General features: G+C 50.2%; 2 protein-coding genes across 27 annotated transcripts in view; both read left to right on the top strand.

Annotated features, from left to right (window-relative positions):
- Positions 1-9,522, top strand: part of MYH9 (myosin heavy chain 9) — a 67,912-nt gene extending 58,390 nt beyond the window's left edge. For all 3 annotated transcript variants that reach the window (XM_068665307.1, XM_068665324.1, XM_068665315.1), the window contains exons 29-41: positions 640-744; positions 1,986-2,138; positions 2,513-2,761; positions 3,170-3,382; positions 4,057-4,269; positions 4,590-4,751; positions 5,446-5,574; positions 5,927-6,015; positions 6,219-6,342; positions 7,403-7,611; positions 8,029-8,137; positions 8,424-8,596; positions 8,770-9,522. In XM_068665307.1, coding sequence (XP_068521408.1) covers positions 640-744; positions 1,986-2,138; positions 2,513-2,761; positions 3,170-3,382; positions 4,057-4,269; positions 4,590-4,751; positions 5,446-5,574; positions 5,927-6,015; positions 6,219-6,342; positions 7,403-7,611; positions 8,029-8,137; positions 8,424-8,596; positions 8,770-8,890 — 2,049 coding nt within the window. In that variant the 3' untranslated portion in view covers positions 8,891-9,522. The remainder of the gene's footprint in view (positions 1-639; positions 745-1,985; positions 2,139-2,512; positions 2,762-3,169; positions 3,383-4,056; positions 4,270-4,589; positions 4,752-5,445; positions 5,575-5,926; positions 6,016-6,218; positions 6,343-7,402; positions 7,612-8,028; positions 8,138-8,423; positions 8,597-8,769) is intronic.
- Positions 9,523-17,959: 8,437 nt separating this feature from the next.
- Positions 17,960-19,594, top strand: part of RBFOX2 (RNA binding fox-1 homolog 2) — a 157,110-nt gene continuing 155,475 nt past the window's right edge. For 5 of the 24 annotated variants that reach the window (XR_011090740.1, XR_011090736.1, XR_011090738.1 and 2 more), the window contains exon 1: positions 17,962-18,411. Coding sequence is in view for 14 of the 24 variants with exons in the window: in XM_068665113.1 (XP_068521214.1) it covers positions 18,229-18,411 (183 nt within the window). In the remaining 10 variants the exon portion in view is untranslated. Of the gene's footprint in view, positions 18,412-19,594 lie in introns of all 24 variants that reach the window. The other 19 variants (XR_011090742.1, XR_011090741.1, XM_068665151.1 and 16 more) reach the window with 8 other exon arrangements.

Here is a 19,594-nt window from a genome sequence, read left to right as displayed (position 1 = left end):
AAAAGGTGCAGTAACCGGCTGCCATTTGAGTTTTTTAAGCCTTGGAGTATCAGCATGTCTGCTCCCCTTCAGTGTGCAGCAGTTGTGTAACCTTTCGGCTGCTTGTGAACCTCCTCTGACACCAACAGTCTGGTGTTGTGCGACTAATTTGGAAGAACCCATCTTGATGCTTTATTATGTGGTTGATGGTGATGAGGGGCTGACAGGCGACGTTGAAATTCAGGGTTTTCTCATACACTCCCGAAGAGAAACAACAAACCCCTCTGATTCACATCAAGCATTGTCTTCTGCTTTCTTTTTGAAGGCTGTCATTAGACATTTAGCATTGCTGGTGCATGCGCACTCGTCCAGAGTGTGAAAATGTAATTTGGAATATCTACATGCAGTCTTGAAGCAAATCACATAAAGCAATTTAAAGACAGAAGGCTGTTGCACCAGAGGTGATCCCACTTAAAAGTCTCTTTTGGACTCTTCATATTTCATCCCTGGGATTTGGGAAATGACACATTCATTCTCCTGAGAGATGATACACATCCCTTACTGTTGAGAAGTGCCTCAGTTTTCACTTTCAGGTCTCGTAGCCATACCAGGCTTTGCTCTTGATGATGCACTAAGCTGATTCTCTGATCTCTCCTTCAGGTGGAACTGGACAATGTCACAGGCCTTTTGAACCAGTCTGACAGCAAGTCAATCAAATTAGCAAAGGACTTCTCTGCCCTGGAATCACAGCTTCAGGATACACAGGTGAGAGCTTGGGAAGCCAAGGCATCTGTATGCGTTGCATCCACTGTCTGCTACAAATGCATAAAGTGAGAAAGCACCCTGGACACCGTGAAATACTAGATATATGGCACTTCAAAGGATTGGGTCAGGCTTTTTTGCTAAGGGGATGTATTGCGTGGTATTGAGAGCTTTTCTACAGACACAAGCTCTTTATCTTCCTTCTGCTTCCTTAGTACGTGGAATGCATGCAACGTTCCATATCTTAGGATTAAGATTCCTCCTTCACCTTTCTGCTTGAGAGTTCTTTGTTGCTAGAACTGAACTGCAATGCTAAATTCTTGTCTTAGATCTTCATAAAGTTTGACAGGGTTGTGGTTTTCTGCATGTGATTTGCAGTGAATTTAAAGTTAAGTTAACTGTAAAGTTAAATAGAATACTTTATTCCCCAATGGATAATGGGAAAGTGATAGATTCAAATATTTTAGTATTTTTTCTAGGAAAAATCATACAGAATCTTATACATCAGGATAAAATTAAAAAATAGCTTGCTGTTACTAGAATACAAGTCTTTTAGCAAAGCATGGAGTACTGACCAGAAGGTTGGGAAGGAAAGGAAGAGCGTGCCAAACCTTAGATACTAAGTAACCTTGAATGGCCATTGATGTTCTGTCTACTTAGGATTCTTTTTGAAAAACAGGCTCAGAGACATAGTTTATTATAGACTGGTTTGAAGATTGGTCTCTACAGGTCACTCAGCTCAAGTACTGGCAGTAAAAGTTAACAAATGTTGCTGGTGCCCTAAATTGGTAAATGGCCGCAGTCTTAGAATTCTGCTAAGAGCAAAGTTGTTTTTAACCATCCTAAATCACTTTAGCCTGTTCTCTGTTTCTTTGATATTTGAGTATGAGGGAGTCACATAGGAGAGCGCAGTCACGCTGTTGTTGGGAAAGCTTTTTAATGCTTTACGTGATTCTTGGAGAAGTCCAGAAGGGACTGCAGTTGGCTGTGGAGGAAAGCAGGAGACAGTTCTTGTATGGCAAAGTATACTTAAATCATGAGAGTGTCTGCGAGAATAGGACCCTTCTTGATATTGTTTTTATACTGACTCACTGGAAGACAGTTATTTAAATTCCGTCTTCGATTGTCTTATTTGTGAAATAAACTGCATACTTAAACTCAACTTCAAAAGTACCTGCACTGAGCAGGTGAGCCTTTAAATCCGAGGCGAGGTGCTGAGTTCTACTGTGGTGTTTCCTTTGTAGGAGCTGCTGCAGGAGGAGACTCGCCTAAAACTGAGCTTCAGCACCAGACTGAAGCAAACAGAGGATGAGAAGAATGCTTTGAGAGAGCAACTGGAAGAAGAAGAGGAGGCAAAGAAGAACCTGGAGAAACAAATCTCTATTCTTCAGCAACAGGTACAGTCTGCATCCCATAAACCAAACACTTTTGAGAGGAGAGGAAATGTAAGTGCATTTACTTCCTTCAACTTGCACTTGAAGGAAGTAAAATCTAAATGCAGAATTGACATCTAGTAACAGAACCGTTCATGGGCAAGGGATTTCCTGCTGACTTGAGTGAGGGGAAATTGAGGTCTCTGATAATGATCGTATGAACTGCTTGTAGATTTCTACTTATGAATTCCTTTGGAAGTTATTGATATAGTGGTATTGGATACAGATAATTCCTTCAGAAGTGAGCAAACTTATTTCCTCAACTCCTCTGGTGTCAGTAAGCCACATATAGTGTTATCTGTGTTGAGGCTTCACTTGCAATCTTTGCCGTCCTTCAGGCAATAGAGGCAAAGAAGAAGATGGATGATGGTCTGGGCTGCCTTGAGTCAGCAGAAGAAGCCAGGAAGAAGCTGCAAAAGGACTTGGAGGGCTTAAACCAGCGTTATGAGGAGAAGATAGCTGCATATGACAAGCTGGAAAAAACAAAGACTCGCCTGCAGCAAGAGCTGGATGACATCACTGTGGATCTGGATCATCAGCGACAGACAGTTTCCAACCTAGAGAAGAAGCAGAAGAAGTTTGATCAGGTATGACTTCTGCCTCAGGCCATTAAGTAGGTACATCTGACTTGCCAGGTTGACCTCTAAGAATATCTAAGCAGTACTGCTTGGAGAATGCATATTTCTTTCTGAACTGAGCAGAGCATATTGAGTGGAGAAATATATTTTTTCATAGAGGTATAGTACTCATTTTTGAGGCATAGATGGAAAAACGGTAGGTTGGAGGCTTAGGGAATCAGAAAGTTGTTCACTTGGGGTCAGCATAGTTATTTATTAAAGGTGAGGTGGCACACTTCATTCACTAAAGCTATGTTTTCTTGATTCCTTCTGTCCATGGCAGAATGCTACTTAGAAAGCACAAAGAGAAAAGATGCATGTTTACCCTCTTAAAAATTATGAGTAAATTCTCAAAATCCCAATGCTGTTCTCTTTTAGCTCCTGGCAGAGGAGAAGAACATCTCTGCCAAATATGCAGAAGAAAGGGACCGTGCTGAGGCTGAAGCCCGTGAGAAGGAGACTAAGGCCCTCTCCCTGGCCAGGGCCCTTGAAGAAGCCATAGAGCAGAAAGCTGAGCTGGAACGAGTCAATAAGCAGTTCCGCACGGAGATGGAAGACCTGATGAGTTCCAAGGATGATGTTGGGAAAAGCGTAAGTACGAAGTTAAAACGTCTGGGCAGGAAATGGCACGCGGGCGATCCTGTTAGTTTAATTCTGCAAAAAGTTACGCTAGTGTGAACACAGGTTAATGTAGTAGAGAAAACTGAGCACATAGTGAGTTTGTGAATGTTATATTTGCATTATGTTAGTAGGCAGGAAAGATGGATTGGAAGAGCCTGGAAATGACCTGAACGAGGTAGTGGCAAACAGAGACTAGTATTGTTGTGACAGAGAAAGTATGGTGTGAGATTGGAGTGAAAAATGCAGAGAGTATCTAGGCAATGGGACATAGTAACCCAAATATTTCAAAACAGGAAAGGTGGTGATAAGAAGGAAGCAAATTAGAAAAATCAGAGGCTACAAAGTACTTTATTGAATTCTGTCAGAACCAGAGGTATCCACCTCAGGTAAGTTGGTCAGGATTGAGCTAACAAATACTTTTCTCCTTCTCCCCACCACCAAGCATATATGACTAAGAGATAATCATGATTTACATTGGAAGCTTTTGGCTATGTGGGCAACTGGCACTGAGGGATATCCTTGTGTTATAAGGGGGCCGACAGTGTCCTTGTATTCTGTTGAGTGGCTGTTGTCAGACTTTTTGCTCTTAGTATAGGTGAAATTGTACTTTTTGAGGAAACCTCATGTGTGGTGCTGTGCTGTAGGTCCATGAGCTGGAGAAGGCCAAGCGAGCCCTGGAGCAGCAGGTGGAGGAGATGAAGACACAGCTGGAAGAGCTGGAGGATGAGCTGCAGGCCACAGAGGATGCCAAACTGCGGCTAGAAGTGAACCAACAGGCCATGAAGGCTCAGTTTGATCGTGACCTCCAGGGCCGTGATGAACAGAACGAAGAGAAGAGGAAACAGCTGATTAGACAAGTAAGAACTGCTTTGTAAATCCCGAAAGTGTTCTGCAAAGGCACTTGTGTCCAGCGATCACAGATCACTATTAATGATGATTCTCCAGGCAGCTCTGCAAAGCTGCAAGAGGCTTTTCCCTGTGTGCATGATTGTTCAAACAGCCTTTGTCTACCTAAAGGATCCACGTTGCTTTATTTGTGAGGAATGTTAGCCCCATCCCCCTGCCAGGAGGAATGAAAACAAGTCATGTGCTTGTACTTGGGTATAGTTTGCAAGGGGGGTGTGAAGAATGGCTTTGGGGAAATTGGGGAGCTGAATGCCTGAATTTCTCCGTACAGGTGCGGGAGATGGAGGTGGAATTAGAAGACGAGCGAAAACAGCGTTCCATTGCTATGGCTGCCAGGAAGAAACTGGAGCTGGACCTGAAGGATTTGGAAAGCCACATAGACACTGCTAACAAGAACCGTGAGGAAGCCATCAAGCAGCTCCGCAAACTGCAGGTGAGCCACTGCAGTTGTTTTAGCAATCCCTTTAAAACCTTTACCCAGGGAAATGGGATACAAGATTTCACCTCGTGAGAACCATGCATCAGTGTCACAAGAGCAGCAACCTTGTAGCAATTTACCAGGAAAGATTTATTGGCATTTCAAGTATCCTTCTAACCCTCGTCTGCCTTTTTAACTCCATAGGAGACAAGCTGTAGGGAAAGTCCACTCTAGTGCGTGCCTCATATCAGTGTTTCTGGAAAGGATTATGGAGTCATGAAGCTAGAGGGACTCAAAAAGATGATGTGATGATGTAGGCCTTCTGCCCCAAGACAGTTCTGTTATACCTTTCTAATTCCCGTAGGCATTTGTCTGATCTGTTCTTGGGAAAAATGCCAAATCCTCCCTTAGGCTATCCGTTCTGCTGCTTCACTAGAAAGCTTCCTGTACCATCACCACCCCCAATCTAACAAGGCTTTTTTTCCCCTTACAATTTAAGTGGCCCTGTTTGCTTCCATTATTGCTTCTCCTCATTTCTTATCAAATGAAAAATGGATGATTCTTTTTCTTTTTACAGCAGCCTTTTAGGTAGCTGAAGACTAATGAAGCCCCTGTTTCTACTTTTCCTGCCCATGTTTCCTGTAAGATAAATTGAATTTGTTCATGCACAGACTTGGAAATCCATCCTTTTTTGTTTCTCCCTTTTTAGGCGCAAATGAAGGATTACATGCGGGAACTGGAGGACACGCGCACCTCCAGAGAAGAGATCTTGGCACAGGCCAAAGAAAACGAGAAGAAGTTGAAGAGCATGGAGGCAGAGATGATCCAATTGCAGGAGGTAATGGAATATGCATGCAGCTGAAGGGTTTGTTCATTTTCTTTGGCCCAGAACTAAGCGTGGCAGACTAAGCTCGAGTGGTTATTTCCTTTCTTTTCCTTTCTCTTGTGTTATTTTTTGCTCTGCTCAAGTACAGGGTCCCCTTCCAATTGCAGAATTTGGCCCTTTCTTGACAGCGGCAACAGGAGTGATGCAAAACAAAGGAAGTTGTGGGGTGGAAGGGAAACTGTCTTCTAATTAAGTCTGGGTCTAGCTAGAGACTGTACCACCCATTACCAGTAACTACTTTTTCCTAGGCTGCATTAGTTGGTGGCTTCCCGTTGCATCACTGACCGTCTCGTTTTCATTCCAGGAACTTGCAGCTGCCGAGCGTGCCAAGCGCCAGGCCCAGCAAGAAAGGGATGAGCTGGCTGATGAGATTGCCAACAGCAGTGGTAAAGGGTGAGTAATGTTCCCTGCTCAAGGGTGGAGGAGCTGGTTTGAGAAAATACTTTGCAGGCTGTTATTTTTCTGCAGACTGAAGCATGTGCTGGATCCTCCGTGCTTTTGAAAGACAGACTTCGTTTTCTAAAATTAAAAGCGGCAGGTTTTCCCCCAAGGCATCAGTGCTGCCAACATCACTTTTATGTTTGTGTGTCTTACAGAGCACTGGCCATGGAGGAAAAGAGACGCCTGGAGGCCCGGATAGCACAGCTGGAGGAGGAGCTGGAAGAGGAACAGGGCAACACCGAGATAATCAATGACCGGCTCAAGAAGGCAAACCTTCAGGTACCTGTTCAGGCTGGCTGTGTGAGCAGAGGCTCACTAATCTGTGTAAATTGCCAAAATGTGCTCTGAAAAATGTCCACAGGCATGAGCAAGGTGAAACACCCAAATACCACAACAGAGAAAATCCGGTGGGCAGTCAGAATAATGTTAACTCACTGATTTTGATCGTGGAGTATTAAATGATTTCGGTAGCTGGAACCAGCTGCAGAGTTTATCAGGAATTCCCAGTCACCACCCCTCCCTTTCTTTTTATAAAAAGGAATTATGAGAAATATGATCTGTAGCATGCTTTCCCAACTTGGCGTGCTGAAGAGTGCCACAACGTGTTTGGAAAGTGACTTTTCTGCCAGTTCTGTGCTTTTTCAAACGGACTAACCATATGGAATTTGTTAGGCTGCTATAGAAACCATGATCTTAATCTGCCCGTTCTCTGCTCTATTTTATCTGTCCGACTTTTGAGGGTCAGGCGTGTTGTTTTGTTAGCTCTCTAAAGCCAGGGAGCTAGGCAGATGGTTTTCCAAATGGCTTCTTTGCACCAGAGAGCACAGTCCTCTCCTTGACTGACTATCAGCCAGAGCCCCGGATTGGAAGTGGATTGAGTTCTTGCCCTTTCACCTTTGAAAGTCAGTAGTTTTAAGCTGCTTCTTTGTAGTCAAAGTAGACAGAGCAAATAAGTGATAAATGAGGAAAGCACGTTTATTGAATCCACTTGCCTTCAGGATGGATGCAATTCACTGGGACTGGTAATTACTGTGTTAAGTGCCACACCATGGCCTTCGCCCAAGAGGGTACCATATACATGGTTGGCAAATTCAGTCCTAAGAGGAGGTTGATAAGCTTGTTTTTCAAGCAATTACTTTGAAAATCTGAATAAACTAAGATATTTTGAGATATAGTCCGTATATCTTGTTTACAGACAGCTCCTCCTATAGCAGAGTTATTCTACATATTCAGCTCACCCTGAGGGTCCTTTTTCTTTGCATGTCAGCATGTGTCTGAGAAAAATATCCTGCTTTCAGGCTGGAGCCCTCGATATGCTAAGTACTGCTTCTCTCCACAGATTGATCAGATGAATGCCGACCTGAATGCTGAGCGGAGCAACGCACAGAAGAACGAGAACGCTCGCCAGCAGATGGAGCGCCAGAACAAGGAGCTTAAGCTTAAACTGCAGGAGATGGAGAGCGCAGTGAAGTCCAAGTACAAGGCTACCATCACAGCCTTGGAAGCCAAGATAGTGCAGCTGGAAGAGCAGTTGGACATGGAGACCAAGTATGTCCTAGCGGAAGCTCCAGTTGTTTTGAGTCTCCTTCCTCTCGGGGATCTTAAACCCTTCTGAACAAATTCTGATTTGTCTGAATGAGGGCTTCATCATGGTACTGGGCAGTGCAGAAGTAAGATCTTGGCAAACCTCCCTTGTTTCTCACTATAGAGACTTTTAGCTTTGACCAGACTTGTAAAGGTGCAGCTGTGATGCATTCTTGCTGTTCCTCTGTAGCTTCACTATCAAGTTGTGTCCAGTATTTTTTATCACCTCTAGGAAAAATTGCCTCCCATTCTCTTTTTTGTTTTCTTCTTTTCTACGTTAGAATTCTGCTATCTTTGTTTTTAACTTACCTGTGTCAGTTCTTCTGCTTGGGCACAAGAGGAGGAAGTTCTTGTCTGAGCTGTGACTGTATTTCTGTGCAGGGAGCGCCAGGCTGCCAGCAAGCAGGTGCGCCGTGCCGAGAAGAAGCTGAAAGATATCTTGCTGCAGGTGGATGACGAGAGGCGTAATGCTGAGCAATTCAAAGATCAGGTGTGTACGGTTACATTGCAGCACTGCTGACTCTTCTGGTGGGAAGATTTTCCTTCTATGATCGGGGCATCATCTATATTTCAGAGGGTTCTAACATTAACCTTCTTATGGGTCTCTCTTCTTTCTCCCTCACTATAAGATGAAGACGTAATGCTTTTAAGGAAAAGCTTGGAGCTGTCGAGTTTTAGGCAGCTTCCTTCAGGAAGGGAAGGGAGGCTTTGGAAACTCAGGTTTCTGGCTGTGTAACTCCGCGGAAACGCTGATCTCTTTTCCTGTATGTCCCCAGGCGGACAAGGCGAACATGCGCTTGAAGCAGCTGAAACGCCAGCTTGAGGAAGCAGAGGAGGAGGCCCAGCGAGCCAACGCATCCCGCAGGAAGCTGCAGCGTGAGCTGGAGGATGCCACTGAAACAGCCGATGCGATGAACAGAGAGGTCAGCTCCCTCAAGAGCAAGCTCAGGTAAGGCAGAGCATTTTCTGCGATACCTTGGCAGCCAGCACAGCACAGGCTTGCTGTAGCTGTCCACAGGAAGCAATGCAGCCAGGGGCTTCCTCTAGTTTTTCCAAAGCCTGCCATGTCTGTTAAGTTCAGTGAAATCTCGTTTTACTGACGTGCTGTCTGTCCTTCCCTAGACGTGGGGACCTGCCGTTCGTCGTGACACGCCGAATTGTCAGGAAGGGTACAACAGGAGAGTGCTCCGATGAGGAAGTGGATGGCAAGGCAGATGCTGGCGATGCCAAAGCTACTGAATAAGTCCTCTCATTTTACCCGAGTTACGCATGGTGGAGTGACCCATCCACCCTCCCCTCTTTCATTGGACTTTCTGCAAACCCTCTTTAATTGGCCAGGGATCGGCAGAGTAAGCCCAGCTCTTTGTATCTGGAGCCATTGGGCATCTGTGTTCCTAGTTTCCTCCTCTTTCCAGTTTCCTAATCCTCTTTGTATTTAATGCCAAAGAGTCAGTGCTCTGAAATCTGACCAGCAGTTTGGCAACTGCGAAGTCCTGTAGAACTGTCTGTGCCATGTCTGCTGGTGAATCCTTACACGATTTGGAGGGAGCGGGGTGAGGGAAAGATTTTTGCTGTAAATCTCCTTTTTGTTTTCAGATCTTAGCTGCAGGGAAGCTCCTTCCTGTATTCTTTCCCCTCCCTCTTTGCTTTCGGCAATCATGTTCAGTGACCTCAGACTTTTAATCTGCCCACCCACACGGTTTGGGAGCAGTTTCAGGAAAAACGGTGTGCTTTGGCCATGGCAATTCACCCTTCTTTCACGTGATTCCAGGGAGAGGTGAAGAGGGAAGCTCCTCTTGGGACAAGTCTCCCTGGCAGACTTGCCAAAGTTGTCTTTTTTTTTTTTTTTTTTTTTTTTTTTTTTTTTTTTTTAAACCTCCTCCCTTCCTTTCTCCTCATTTTACTGTCTGGACAGATCTCTGAAGTGCAATGATGTCCTGTTAGTGTCTCTGCCTCTGAGCGGTTTCATCTAAGGTAGTGTGGACCAGTAGTTAATGACAGGCTGGGGAAGCAGAACGGTGTCCTTGTGCTTGTCTGAGAATCTCTGGGGGACCAAATATATTTAACGGTAATAGAATCTAGGGGAATTTAATGGGGTAGTGGGCAGAGGGGTGGGGATGAGGGGAGGGAAATCCCACTTTTATTGACATGTCCAAGCCTCTTGCACCTGCTCTATAACCAGGGGTTGGGATTAGTTATTGTGCACCATTGACTAAGAGTATATTAAAAAAAAAAAACTTTAATCTGCACAGATATATGTAAGGCCTTTGTATCTCTCGTAATAAGTAATTAAGAAAAAAAATAAAGGTCTTTATCACTGCCTTTCTATTGGGACCATGGTTATATATAGATAGTCTTTACTTTTCTACACCGTACACTGGTTGCTGGATTTTACGTGTATTCCTAACCGTATTGTATATGCTGCATTTAGACCTACTTATGAGCAAAGTAAAAATAATTAAATATGAAGCGCCATACTGTATGCCTGAAGCGCTCTGAATGCAGGAGCCTCATGTCCCAATTGCTGTCACAATAAAAATTAAAAAATGTTTTTGTTTTTTATATAGTACAAGTGCCTTAGCATGTGCCTCAGCTGTGTGTCACCACTACAGTCAGTAATGGATTACTGGTGCTCCACTGATGTTACCAATAAAGATTATCCATGTGCTGCAGTCTGTGTGCCTGTGTTGCCGTTCCCTCCTTCCCTAGATGATGTGAAGATCGTGAGCACAGCTGCCCAAAGGTCGGGGCAGCAGAGCTGCAGGATCCCCTGCTGCTGAAATGGGATGTCACCGTGCCCTTGGTGTGTTACCTCGGCAGCTGGCAGTGGCCAGCACCAGGGATTTTGGAGGAAGGTAACTCGCCTTGGGGGTGTGTGTTCAGAGTTAACTGTTCAAAACGTGAGGCTGCAAACCTGGGCTGAGCTGATTCCGATCCCGAGCTGAAGGTGGTGTCTCTGAGTCAGTAACTAACAACTGCAAATGAATTCTCCTGGTTTTGTTTCCTTTTATATCTTGAGAGTAACTGGAAGGTGAAGGTAGTGGAGGAGGTGGTAGACGCCTAGAAGTCTGTTTCATCAATGGGTTGGCAAAATTGCCTTTCATTCATCTTCCAGCCTGTTTCCGGTAGAAATTTGAATTTTGTAACATTTTGGCAAGAATTGAGTAAGGAACGTGTGGCTATATTTGTCTTTGGGTTCAAGGCCCCTTAAACTGCCCCAGACACCCCTATATTTTGGTATAAAAATGCATGAAAACCTAGCGTGTGGCACCAGCACCCGCCCCTCTGACCTCCTCCTTCAAAGCTGCGCTGAAGCTTGAGGATGCTGGAGCAGCTTCTGGGGCCCTGACCACTGCCCCTGCAGCATCACGCCGACAGATCTGGGCTTACAGCTCACTTGGGGGCCTGACATCGTCCCCAGCCAGCAGAGATTTAAGCCTTGGTGAGAAAATCTGAGCCTGAGCAGCAGCCAGTGGGGAAAGGGCGCTGGTGTTCACCAGCTTGGGTGCACATGGATGTCTGCTGCCCCCAGAGGGTGCATTGGGCTCAGCAAATGCTGAGAGGGGGAAAAAGTCTCACTGAGAACGAAACCACCAAGCAGCCTGCCGGTCCTTACAAGCTCGGGCTGCTTCTCGTGCCCTTTGTGTAGCTGTGCAGGAGCCAGGGTGCTGCTCGGGTGCTGCCCTGTCCAATGCGAGATGGAAAGGGATGCGGGTGTGCTTTTATTTTTATTTTTTTTCCACTGGCACAGTACTTCCCATCAACTTTCCACCTCTCTGCATCCCCGTGGAAGGGCAGAAGTCAGCCTCCTGCAACATTTTCTGCTTTGTGGAGCGCAGCCTTGAGCTCATTAAGTTCCCTTGGCCCCATGGTGCTCCTCTGTGGATCCCTAAAGCTTAGGCGTTGGAGAGGGTCTCAGTGGAGGGGGCACGTGGGTGTCGTTTGAGAAGACAGAGGGGCTGGTGGCGGAATTAGTTTCAAGCATTCCTGTTCCTTCACCAGGCTGGTGTTGATGGCACAAAGGTTTGTGGGCCCATGCTGTGAAGCAGGTGAAGTGCCCTCAGCCCCCAGCTGGGCTCCCCGAGGGCAGGGATTTTGTCCTGTTCCATTTTTGCCCTCTTCCCTTTCCTCCCCAGGCTGCCTCAGGTACCTGCGCTGCTGCTGCCTCGTCCCAGCCCTGCTGGCAAGACCCAGCTGCGCTGCCTTCCCCAAAGAGCCCTGGATGTGAAATTTGCCTGGGGCACCTTCTGCTGAACCTCGGCCTCACACACACACAGCTGGAGGCAGTGTTCCCAGCTCCCGGACAGGCAGCGAACACAGCTTGCTGTCTGTCTGGACCATTTTTTCCTTCTCCTGCTGCCAATAATTAGAATGAAAGCAGAAGGAAAAGGAGGGGAAAAAAAAAAAACCTCCACTCCTAAATTTGTGATGCTCCAGACCTTGCTGCCGTGCTGAGCCAGTAAAAATAGAGACAGAAGTGATGATGATGATGGAGGGGCCGGCCTCGCGGTTCTGCGTCGCACATAATTTAGTTTTGTGCTGCTAATTAATCTGGAGCTGTGCTGTGGGTGGCTTCATTCAGCACAGCCTTAATTGGCTTTTGATGGAAACTGTGTGAAGAGAGGGTGTTATGGCAGGGTCTATCGCTCAGGGTAAACGGATTGCTGCTCTCTTAAAGCCCTTTTATAGCAGGGAGCCATCGCTCCACACCCCGACCTTGCGCAAGACCAAGCTAAAGCAGGGCTTTGTGGACATAAAAAGTCCCAGTGGGGACAAAGCCCCATCGCAGGGGGTGTGCGAGCAGGCACAGCGGGGCTGGGATCACGCAACGGTGTTTGGGGACCGATGGGGCCCCGGGGCAGGGCGGGTGAGCTTCTGGAGGGGTTTGTGGGGCACTCAGCCACCCTGACTCCATGTGCCCTTGTTGGGGGGCACCCAGAGGAAGCAGGCAGCGCTGTCTGGAGATATCCTTCATGGTCCTGCTCGCTGGATCATGGCCAACGCTTTTCCTGGCCATGGGGCGGAGGAAGGAAACCGCCTGGAGCAGGCGCAGCCGTGGGAAGAGCCCTGGCGGGAGGCATCCGCACGCTCTTCCTCGCTGTCGCAGCCCCAACTAAAGAGCAAATCCGAGCACTGGTGAGGGAAAGATGGAGCTGCCGTGCCTGCTTTTGGCCATGCACTCTGCGGGAGCACCCCACAAAGGGTTGCTTCGGCCCCTGTGGCATCTGAGGAGCAGCGCGGGGCTGTTTGGTGCGGTTCTGGCAGCAGAAGGGGTGAATTTGTGCCTGTTTGCGAGCTGAGCCCCTGGCTCCCATTTCTCCTCATGGCCCTTCTCCTACTTAATGGCTCCCAGGGGAAAGTTCCTGCTGCAGGAAAAGGGAGGAAGGGAAAAATAACGAGCGGAGGGCTGAGGGGTGCTGCCTCTAGGGAGCCAGGGCCCCAGCCACCCGTGAGCAGCACCTGAGGGCTCGGTTGGGCCCCAGCAGCGTGGGCCCGGAGCTGGGCCCAGCTCTCCCTGGTGTAAATACGCCGATATATTCGTGCGTGCAGGCACGTCTACGTCGGTTTGCGTTGCGTGGATATCATCCGGGGCAAAGTCCATCGCAGGTCCCGTGATTAACCTCTGAGCAAACACCGCAGGAGGGGCGCTGAGGCCAGAAGGCGGGCGCGCAGCTGAGGCACCCAAACAAGCTGGCGGCTGCAGAATGGAAACTGGGAGCAGAAAACCTCTTTAAAAAAAACATCATCAGTGCGTAAAACGGCAGCGACCCCCTCGGTGTGACGTGGTTATGGGCTGGTGCCCTACCTGCACGCTCCCGCTGCTGAGGAATGTTCCTGGGTTGCTCCTGGCCTTCCCCTCCGCCCTAAATTGCCTGAATTTATGGCGCAGGCTTGGGAGGCTGTTGCAATTTCCCTGTTCCACGTTTTGGCCCGTTACCCAACCCAGCCTAGCTCCCATCTGAGCGTAACTCGTATCAAGTACATTAATAAAGCATTAATAAAACCTGCAGGGGGAGCGGGCAGGGGCAGCCCCGCGCCCCGCAGCGGGTTTCGGGTGTCCCCTGCGCGGTCGGGGAATCCACCACAGTTTTGTCACTGCATTTCGCCCAGGAGGGGAGGGTTTTATTCTGGTTTGAAGCTACAGCCCCGCTCGCCCTCCTGCTCAGGAGGAGTAGGAGCCGGGGCTGGAAAACATGCCTAAATATGGCTGGGTTTCTGCAGCCTGCGGCGCCAGCAGCCGCAGCTTGAGGTTCCCGAGGTTTGAGGAGCACCGAGAGGAGCTGCGGCTCCAGCACCCTCCCCCCCCCCCCCCCCCCCCGCCCCTTTTTGGGGCTTGTTTTCCCTGCAGAAATCCGCAGCCCATTGTCTGGGCTAGCACACTTGGCACCCTTCGGCCGCCTATAAAATTGCATTAGGCGTTCGCGTTTCCTGCAGTGGATTATGCGCCGTCTGGATTTTCTGTAGCTCGGGGAGAGAGGGTTAGGCTGCTTCGGTGGGGGCTCCAAATCGCATTTGAAATAATTGCGTTTTCCTGGAGATAAGAGAGCAGGGCAGGCTGGCACGCTCAGAGCCTGCAAGCCACCCGGCACCGCGCGCGAGGCACAGCCCCGATTCAGCCCAGGATCGAAGCACCCACCCTGCCCAGAAGCCTGCCGATAACCTCACTGATTGCCATGATGTTTCTTGGGTTAGGGAGGCACCTAAATGTCACGCTGAATCCCGAGAAAAGGATTTCTCTGTGCTCTGACAGTCGGTCCTCTTGACCCAGCTGGCTCCGTGCTCATGCACGCATCGTTTTGTTATGTGAACTCTGAGGATCAGTGCAGATGTGGCACGTTTAGGGGATTTTCCTTATTAAGAGGGGTTTGCCTAACTTTGAAAACATCCTTTTGGCTCGTATACGGAGTATTTATCGTGTTTTATCTGCTTTGTGACTCGGATACGAAGCCAGAGAGGCAGTAACTATTTCTAGTTTAAAAGAAAGGGGAAAAAAAGTATGTTTTCAAATCTTATTTGAAACGTGTGTTGTACCAGCAATAAATGAAAGGGTAAAATCAGATTACAAGTGCTTATTGGTGTGTCAGCACAGTATCGGTGCGGTGCTATGATAAATTCACACGGCTCCTTTCTGTTCAAGGGAAAGCTGATAATCTGCTGCAGAAAACACGCAAAAGGGTACGGGTTTGCGATGAGGGTGCGGGATACATCTCCTGGTGCTTCTGGTAGCAATGCCGGACTGCTGAGCAGCCAGCAGGCGGAGTCAGCCATAAGGCACGGGCTGCGAGCTGGAAAGTTGAGCAAGCCCGCCTGGACACGTGGAAATTTCTTTCAGTTGAAAGTTGAGACCAAGGAAAATCTGAGGAATGGAACTGGAAAAGCCTGCGAGCGCCGCGAGTGCACAAAGGGCTAAAACTTGAGCAGCAGCAGAGGAGGGGCCCTGCGAAATGTTTGGAATAGCGAAAAGCTGGAGCAAGCCCGGAGCCACGGCTCGCGTCCCCGAGGCGTCATCCGTGCTGTTGCAATTCGCACAGCCTCGAGGGAAGGCTCCGACAGCTGGGAAGCATCAGGGCGCGCACACCGCCTCATCCCGCCTCGGAGAGGGAGGAGGAAATATCCGTGGGCTCGTCTCAGTGCTGGGGCATCGCTCCTCTGGCTGGCTTGGCCTTGCTAAGGAGCAGCTTAGCCGGGCGTTTTGTGTCCAACAATGCGCCCCGAGGTGCTTTCCAATAACCCGATTAGTGAGGAAGAAGCGGCCTCCGCTCCGCGGCTCAGCCACGGAGCAAATTGAGTTGTAGCGAAGGGGCCCTAGCAGACGGGGCGCTTGGCCGAAAACAAACAGGAGTTAACACGATAAAAACCCTTCTGTTCCCACGATGGGCGTTTTGCTTTGTCCTTTGCTTTGTCTGCCTGCTCTGCGGCCAGTGCAGGCTGTCTCCGGCTGGGCACTTGCCCTTCTCCAGCGGCACAGCCTCCGGCACACGTGGAAAGGAGCAGTTGCAAAGACTGATTAGCGCTGCCCGTTTGTTTGCCCACACTGCCCAGCACCCCAGCAGCAGGGCAGGAGCCCCTCCGATGCTGCCCCACTGTCTCAATGCGAAAGCAAAAGGCCTTTTGTTTCCTTGACACGATCCCCACACAGCTTCCAATATGTTTTAGGGAGCCTGCGACTCTTTCACAGAAGCAGTTATCAGGCCCCTTTGTATTAGAGGTGCAGGAGCACCTGCTTTATTCCCCGTCTTACAAGCAGAAGCAGGGCAGGCAGAAGACATTTTTATGTTATCCGTGTGGAAGTCGATAACTGCATCTGCACTGCAGGTGTCGTGCAGCTTTAGCAGCATCGGTGTACTCAAAACGACACAAGCTTAGCACACGACGACACCCCATGGAAGCACAGCCCAGTCGAAGCAGGCAGGAAAACAAGGAGGCAGGGAAGGTTTTGCTCTGAGCTCCTGGCGGTGGACGAAGGTCGCTGAGGTGCCGGGTGCTCGATGAAACCAGGAGTCCTCGGTGCAAGCGGCATCCCTGGCAAAAGACCGGGTGCCCCGTGGGTGCTGAGCTGCTGAACGACGGCTGTGTGAGCAACCTGTGCAAATAAAATTTCGCACCAAAGGGCCAGCCCAGAGATAAGCAAGGAGAAACGCTCGCTGCTAAGGGAAAGCTCTAGCACCGCTTCCTGCGAAGCCAGGAGCAAAGGGCAGGCTGGAGCTGCGCCTTGGCAGCACTTCGTTACCTGCGGGACTATGGCTGAAAGCAGTCCCGCTTGTGGCTCCAAAAGCTTGGCTAGCAGGAGAGGAACAGATGAAATGGGCAGGGTTGGGCAAGCCGCTGAATCTCCCCGACCTGCTCAGCAAAGGGGCAGACCCAGCGGGAGGGAGAGGGGCAAAGCTGCACGGGGGCTGCAAGGCCGAGAGGGAGCCGCTGCGGTCAGCGGGACGAGGCGTGCTGCGTAGACTGAGAAACCTCCCTCAGTTGTGGTGGCGGGGAGGAGAGGCTTGCTTTGAACTGCCTCCTAATGATTTCTCTGCCTTTGGGCCGGAGACTAATAGCTGCGTTTGTGCCTCATTTCGTGCCCGTGCCTCACGGCTCCGGTGAGTCACCGCCCCGGCTCCATCAGAGCATGCAGAGGACAGGGCTCTTGTACTCCAGGGACTTTTCACACCCCGACCTTTCACACCCCGAGCCCTGATGGCACCTGAACTCCCTGTGGCCCTGGGGGGACCACAGGCACATGCTGGCTCCTTCAAGGAATCCCTTCACAGGGAGTCTTTCTGTGGAAAAAAAAAAGGCAAACCAACCCAAATCATCTTTATTCTAAGATGGTACGGGTTTGTTCAGACAGACACTCTTCACACCAGCTTCTGAGGTAACATTTCTTACAGCTGCCTCTCGTTGAGCTGCCAAAGTCCAGGCACCGAGGAGGGCTCTGCGAACTCATGCATGAAGCAATGGCGAGGAGGAGGCACAGGCAGGAGGGGTGCAAGGCAGAGGGAAGGGGGTACGGGCAGAGGCAGCTGTCTGTTTAGGATGTCTCAGATGTCACGGACAAGCACCTGAAAGGCAGCCGGGTGGTGCGAAAGGAAACCAACAGATTAAGTTTGTGGTCCCAGCTCAAAAAGCTTTTTTTTTTGTGTGTGTGTGACTTCAGGAATGCCTCGTATCCCTTCTGTTCAATGGAGATAACACCTACCCCACGCGCATACTGTGAAGATTAATTCATTAATCTTTATTTATTTATTTATTATTTTTTAAGCGGAAAGAGCCAGAGAAAACAAAGAGATGAAGGATCAGGGCGGTCGTGTCAGAGGGCAAGCGGTGGCGTGCAGCAACCGTGGGGCTGCTCGGCTGTGGGGTCACGGCAGCTCTCTTGGGGTGGGCACCCCATCCCAGAGCTGGGGGCTCTGTGAGGGGAACACCACCCAAAAACAGTCACTGAGGGACCTGTGTGTGGGGCCACCAGCTCTCCAGGCAGGGCTGGCGGTGGGCACAGGGGGGAGATGGAGAGGAGATGGAGAGGAGATGGTGAGGATGGGGACGCTTTGCCCTGAGTGTGTAACACAAATACAACATCCCCCTGCCACGGGAGGAGCCGAGCCTGTGCGTGCTGCCAGCCAGTGCCAGGCACACCCCGCTCCAGGCGCTTTTTAACAGCGAGCACCACGCTGGGACCCACCACCCCCCGCCCCCTCCTCAGGGCCGTGCCCCGGCGGCCATTTTCCCGGCCTCCCCTCATCCCGCGGCGGCCCCGCCCCTTCCCCATAACCCCGCCCATTTTCCCCATAGCCCCTCCCCTCCCCCCTCCCTCCGAAGGTTGCCGAGCGGGGGTCGCGCCTCTTCGGCTCCCGGGCCGGCGGCTTCCGGAGATTGCCGAGGGGCTTCGGCCCCTCCCTCCCCTCCCCTCCCGAAGCCGCTCGGGTGGCTCCGAGCCCCGCCGCGCCCGCGCCGCCTCAGGGGCCGCGGCGCCCCCCCCCCCGCCCTCCCCCCCCCCTTCAATCTTCCTCCTCTTCTTCATCATCATCGTCGTCCTCCGTGCTGACAGCGGGGCTACCGAGGCGGGGGGCGGCCGGGGCTCCGGCGGTGCGGATGGCGGAGGGCAGCCAGCCCCCGCAGCAGCAGCAGCAGCAGCAGCAGCCGCAGCTCCTGGCCGCCCGCGGCGTGAAGCGGGAGCCGGAGCCCGAGCAGCCCATGCCCGGCGGGGACGGAGCCGAGGGCGGCCACAGCAAGAGGCTGCGCACCGAGGCGGAGGCCGAGGGTGGCGGCATGCAGGTAAAAAGGGGGGGTGGGGGCACCCCCAGGGGGGGCCCCTTTGTTCGCTTTTGGGGTGCTTGGCTCGCTGGGGGGAGCTTTTTGGGGGAGCCAAGCACCCCCAAGGGGGTGCCCCCCTCATGGCATCGCAGCCAGCTCCAACATCGCTGGAGTCGGGGTTTCGCCACCAGCCCGCTCCCAAAAAGACCCCCAGGAGCACCCACACCTCGTGAAATTGGGGATTAGGGTCAGCACCCTCAGGACGTGCACCCATTGCCCTGCACCCATTTGTTGCAGCTGGTGCTACACCCACACAGGCCGGCACCTCCTGGAGATCCCTACAAAGACCAGTCTTAAAATTATTATTTTTTAGCACGCCAGCCAATGCTCTGCTCGGTTCTGAAAGTGCTCGGGGATCGCTACGCGGTAGTAGGATCGCGGCGTGCAGACGTGGGACACGCACAGCAGCCTCATCAGCAGGAGCAGGGATTGAGCGTGGCTCCGAGCAGAGCATCAGGCTGGGTTTCCGTGTCAAACGCTGGCAAACAGCAGAGAAATTACGCAGAGAAACGCAACGAATAGTCCAGGTTTAGGGTGAAACATTTACGGCCAATATGACTGGTCTCAAGCCCAGGGGCCCCCTGCTGTAGTTACTTGATGTTCTTGGTGTGATTTTCATCTTTCTGTATATACACATACGAAAAGATCCTTCAATCTTTTCAATATAAAGGATGAACATCTTCATATGTACGTGTACGTAGGCAATGGAGCATCCACGCGCTCTGTTTTGGCCAGAAGTTTCCCCTGCCGTTTTTTAGGGCTGAGGAGAGTGGTTGGTTTGTTTGGAGGATCGGGTCCGGGTTGTAAGCACACAACGCCAAAGTCGAAGCCAGTCGTACAAATGATTTCTGCGCCAGGAAGACGTGTGCTCGAATGTTTTGAAATCCTATATCTTTGTACCTGAAAGTCAAAGCATAACACGGGGTGGCCTTTCACGAGGATTTCTGTTCAGATAGCGTTGACTTTAGAAGCACTTTATTGGAAAATAACGGGTTCTCTTGTAGCAAATTCTCTACGTTTAACTGTACGTAATGCTTACGAGAGGAATAAAGAGCCTATTCTTTTTCTTCCTTTTTTTTTTTTCATATGTACTAGAGGCTTTCTGGAAGCTGGAAATAACACCAGCAACTGTTGTACCTTGTTT

This window comes from Anas acuta, chromosome 1 (genome assembly GCF_963932015.1).
Source record: "Anas acuta chromosome 1, bAnaAcu1.1, whole genome shotgun sequence".
Classification (NCBI taxonomy): Eukaryota; Metazoa; Chordata; class Aves; order Anseriformes; family Anatidae; genus Anas; species Anas acuta.
Note: the sequence above shows the minus strand (reverse complement) of the source record. Positions and strands in the feature narration are given on the sequence as shown.